Below are 5,084 nucleotides of genomic sequence, written 5' to 3'. Positions count from 1 at the left end.
AATGGCTTTCAATTATTTTGTAAAGTGAGCTCCACAAATGGAAGTGCAAAAACTTTGCTTATTTCTCATAAGTAAATCAAAAGTGCTGCAGAAACATATGATTGGAATGTGCTAACTGCAAAACTTGCTCCTAACATTCAGTAATGCAAACTGGTATCCTGGCTACACAAAAAACCCTCATTATCCGTATGATTGCCATTTGGTAACAGGAACTTGTAAGAGATAGTCTATGGATGCTGCAGTCACTTTAACGATAGCTCTCCGTAAATTCTTAACCATGTGGATGAGTCACCTTAACATCCACATGGTTAAGAAGCGACTGCAGCATCCATAGACTATCTCTTACAAGTTCCTCTATTACCAAATGGCAATCATACAGGTTCTTACAGATTGATAATGTTACTCTTAGAATATTATTAGTTGCACCAGTCTTTGGAAAAATTCCTAGTATAATCTGAATTTTTCCAAAGACTGGTGCAACTAATATTATTCTAAGATGTACCATAACCTGTAACATCAACCTGTAAGAACCTGTGGTTTGATTTTTAGCAAAACGCATTTGCCACAATTGCCTAACAGTCTCACAATATAAAAGTTCAAAAATGCATTAAGTTAAATCAAGCTTTCATATTAATAGGGAATGTTGAAACAGCAGCAAGGTAATACATTCTTGGTCACTTAACAAAAATAGATGTTTAATACTCTTAAGTCTTAAAAAAGGTTATTCACTAGTAGATGTTCAGCAATGGTTAGAAGTTGCACAGCACCTCTAAGGCAACAGTATAGTCATTATGCACCTTATTTCCCATGCAAAGTGTCATTTATACTTAGTTGTAATGAATATTTAGCCCCTTGGCAACATTACCAACTTACTGCATTGCTTGTGCTATGACTATGCCAAGGGGCTAAATACCAATGTTAGCAACATAATCTATGTTATCTCGGACTTCTTTAGTTCTAGAATTGAGTGTTGAGTATTTTAAATGCGACTAATCATTCAAAAATACTCAACACTCATAAACATTTTAGGATGCAAATTATTGAGCCTGGATCTGAATATTCTGCTCACAAAAATCCACACTTGTAAAGCAAACATTAGTTCCAACTGATGTTTAGAAAATTAGTCAGATGAACTGGTGTGGCTTTTCCTCAGGAATCTTATCGTTTCAACCAGAACAAAATAATTTCTTTAAGCCAGAAATTTGTTGTTGCTCCTCAATTGCAAAAGCAAGACAAGATTGGCTTCACTGAAGGTCTTAAAAAGTAAGTATTAGCGCACACAGCATTAAGCCTTTCCAGGACTTAGGAGAAAGCACATTCTCAAACTGTCAAGTCAAAGTTTAAAATGTATTTTTGCAATTAACATAGTATTTTGATATATTCACTGTGTCAGAATACTTCATGAACTCTGAAGTGGTTATCTAAGGAAGGTGCTTCATCAGCAAAATGAAGCTGGCTATTTACATTTACACCAAGCTCCTCCAGAATTTGCACGAATCTCTTATGCTCTTTTCCAATCCATGCCCTCATTGTATCAAATACCTGATATGGTGTAACATGTGCATTAACTGAAATCCCAGTCTCTGAAAAATCTTTCAGCACATCAGGGTAGGTCACCCAAGTATTGCTTCCTCCAGAATGGCCACCATCGAGCCAGTAAATTGCTCTTATGTTTTTTATGAAGGCATTTGTGTCCTTTCCCTTTTTAGCTTCCTTTAGTTCATGAAGTAATTGATTCAAGACAACACAACCTTTACTGAACCCTATTAAAGTGAATGACGCTTCACCAATCACAGAAGGCTCAATGAGGTTCATGGCAGAGCTGTTGAAATATTCACAATCTCTTCCCCTTTCCGTTGCAGGGCATCCATTAGTAGTAGCAACAGTAGGTGATTGACAAATAATGGTCTTTGCATCCTTGCTGAAATTATACAGGCTTTTCTGAGACAGAAGAACATTTTGAGCAAGTTTAAATGCATTAACTAGTAATGCATGAAGATGTTTGAAGGCTCCAAAATCAGTGCTGTGTTCAGGTGCACCAAACATATTGCTTGCCACAAAATTGTCATAGCAGCTGAATTTGTGCAAATGCATACGGGAACATTTTATAACCCAAATGTAACTCTGAGGGAAACGGCGACCCAGAAGAGAAGCAACGTTTTCTAAGCACCATTGTTCCCACTGGAAATTTTCTGGATGGCAAACCATAATTTCATGATAGTTCTGAAATAAAACAACATATAAAGAGCCTTACTCTTTGGAACACAACATGAACAATTAATCACTTAAATTATATTTGTACAAGTAGGTTGCTGGGAAAGGTTATTCTTGGCAACTAACAAAATTTTAATAAGGCATGCACTTGAAAATGAAATTAGAAAACAGCACAAAGTGGAGTATGTGAATCTCAACTGAAAGAGAATTAAAATGTTTGGAATAATTAGGAAAGAGACTGAAAACAAATCAAGTATCATTATGCCATTATATAATTTAAAGTTGTGAACACCTTTAGAATACTTTGTAGCTCTGACTGCCTCATCTCAATAGACATATTAAAGTGATTGAACATTGGAACACCTTCCCTGCAAGCAAACATGTGCAGTTTCTCAAGTAAGAAAGGCATTTTCTCTGCCTCCTCCCAACCTGTCACCCACCCCCTGCCCCAGCAAGCAAGGCAATAGTCACTCTCAATTTTCATCCAACGATGATGAAGAATCCTTGCAAACTTCTGCATTGTCACTACTAGTATACAGTGCTTTTAAAACATGTCAAAACCTTCCTACTTTTAGTTAAGTATTTTTATTTATCTACTTAATTCAGGGGGGCCTGCTGCCCCCCCCGCTATGCCCATGGTGAAGGGCACCAAGGGAAGAAAGTTCCAAGTGCCAATTTTCCTTCTAGATAGATATAACTTTATTGTCATTGCCCCCTCTGGGGGACAACGAAATTACTTAATTTCTACACTGGAAACCATCAACCATCTCCTTGGTGCTTACACCTGTGCATTTCTATTAATATTCTGTGTGTGATCCCTTGCATAATACGTCTACAAGCAGTCTGCACTCACAAACGGAACTATGCAGAAGAGATGCACATCTTAACACCGGGAGCAGAAACGCCCGAGAGTCCCTGGTCGAAAGGATTTAATCTTCACAAGTGCTCCATCAGAAGCTGGAAAAACCAGCATCATCAGGAAGAAATATTAAGTTCTGGCGAGCGGAATGAAAAAAATTAGGGCCTAAACAGAGGCTATGGCTTCTTCCAGAAGATCACCTCTGCTTGGGTATCCAACAGGAAGAGGGTCGTCTCCCCTCAGTCTGCAGCTTCGGAATCCCTCAGGAAAATAACACGCCACACGCTCTTTCGGTACAGCATGAAGCTCTTAACCCGAGGGTCGCGGGTTCGAGTCCCACATTGGGCAAAAGGATTCCTGCACTGCGGTGGGGGGGGTTGTGCCTCCAGCTGTTTTTGAACTACAACTCCCATCATCCCTGACTAGCAAGACCAGTGGCAAGGGATGATGGGAATTGTAGTCCAAAAACAGCTGGAGGCACAAGGTTGGGAAACACTGGACTAGATGACCCTCGGGACCCCCTTTCCAAACCCTAACTAGCCACGTCTACTCAAGATGCAAGCTCCGTTTCTCCCAGGGTCTCTGAAAGGCAGCTGGGCTCCCTTCTTCCTACACCGCCGCCGGGTACCTTCCTCCCCTCAGCCTTACCTGCACGTCGCCGGGAAAATAGACGACGTGATGCTGAGGCGGCTCCGGCAAAGGGCCGGCAAAGGGCGGCGGCGGCGGCGGCAGCAGCAGCAGCACGTCGTTGGCTCGGAAGGGCTCGGCGCCCGGCACCTCAGGGAGCCGCAGCCACGGCAGGTTCAGCCGAGGCGACGACGAGGAGGAGGAGGCGCCGCCGCCGCCGCCGCCGCCGCTACTACTACTACTACGGCCGCCGCCGCTTCCTCCGGCGCTCCCGCCGCCCGAGGGCCCCGACAAGCAGTTGGCCGAAGCTCCTCGCAGGCTCATAGTCCGCGCGAGGCAGAGGAATGCGGAGCCGACGAGTCCCCTCAGGACGGAGGAGGCAGGTGGGCAGCGCCTGCTCATGGAGGTTCCGCGGCGCAGGCCCCGCCTTCCTCCCTCAACGCGCGCTCGCGCACTGACAGACCTGCCAACGGCTCCCGCAGACGAAAACAAACAGGCCAGCCAATCAACCGCCCACGCCTCCGGGGCGGAGCCACGCCGACCGCGCAGGCGCCCGAAAGGGAGCGAAAGGAGCTTTCCTGGGAGGGGAGGGGCGGGGAAAGAGTCGCCCTATCGTGTGATGGGAAGCTTCGGTTCCTCTCCGCTGATTGGGTGTGGGTGGCAGGGAGGGAAGCTCAAAGAAGGGAAGTCGGGGGGGGGGGGAGCGGCTGCGCGCGCAGTTAGTTCTGTAACGGGTTTTTTTTCTTTCAAAAACAGAGAGAGAGGACTTTATGCAAATAAGTACGACGATTTATTTATTTTCCCATTTTTTTTAAAAAATGTTTTCCAAATTTATAACAAACAAATAAAAAGAAAACATCAAAAAACAAACAAATAAACATTTATCCTAACTGTAATAATTCCACTTTTGTTAAAATTGTTAGGTGACTTCCTCCAGTCCCCCTGGCTGAGTTTCCATATAAATCATTGTAGCAGTTTTCCAAAACTATTTTCACATAAAATTTACTTGGTCAATTAACATCTTTCTTTTCATTATTATTTTTTTGCCATAGTCTTCTACAACATCACTTATTTAAGTCCTAGGCTATCTGATACTCGCAAGTAATTCTATTTATTTTTTTGAAATTGTTTATTGGTTTTCACAATATTATAAACAAACAAACAAACAAACAAACAAACACACAAGACAAACAAACATAAATCATAGCCTTATTGAAAATTACACTTATTAACTTTGTTAAGTGACTTCCCTGCTTCCCCTTGGTTGAATTTCATTGCATATCCTTTTAACGGTTTCCCAAGTCACAATTCTTATAAAATTTAACTTAAACATTAACATCCTTAAATCTTCACTTTATGAAATTAAACATATTAATTCATCGTC

General features: G+C 42.3%; 1 protein-coding gene across 1 annotated transcript; it reads right to left on the bottom strand.

Annotated features, from left to right (window-relative positions):
• Window positions 1-612: 612 nt before the first annotated feature.
• Window positions 613-4,209, bottom strand: LOC310831585 (mitochondrial protein C2orf69). The gene is made up of 2 exons (XM_083712321.1): window positions 3,722-4,209; window positions 613-2,223 (listed from the first exon to the last, which is right to left on the bottom strand). The coding sequence occupies exons 1-2, from the start codon at window positions 4,100-4,102 to the stop codon at window positions 1,390-1,392; spliced, it is 1,215 nt and encodes a 404-aa protein (XP_083568447.1). The 5' UTR covers window positions 4,103-4,209; the 3' UTR covers window positions 613-1,389.
• Between the last annotated feature and the right edge of the window lie 875 nt (window positions 4,210-5,084).

The sequence above is a fragment of the Podarcis gaigeae genome (genome assembly GCF_964106915.1).
Source record: "Podarcis gaigeae genome assembly, chromosome: 1".
NCBI classification, from domain to species: Eukaryota; Metazoa; Chordata; class Lepidosauria; order Squamata; family Lacertidae; genus Podarcis; species Podarcis gaigeae.
Note: the sequence above shows the minus strand (reverse complement) of the source record. Positions and strands in the feature narration are given on the sequence as shown.

Coding starts and splice junctions, on each gene's coding strand:
- LOC310831585 (XM_083712321.1), bottom strand. CDS start 4,102: ATGAGCAGGCGCTGCCCACCTGCCTCCTCCGTCCTGAGGGGACTCGTC. Junction 2,224..3,721: donor ATTTTCCCGGCGACGTGCAG/GTAAGGCTGAGG, acceptor GTTTTATTTCAG/AACTATCATGAAATTATGGT.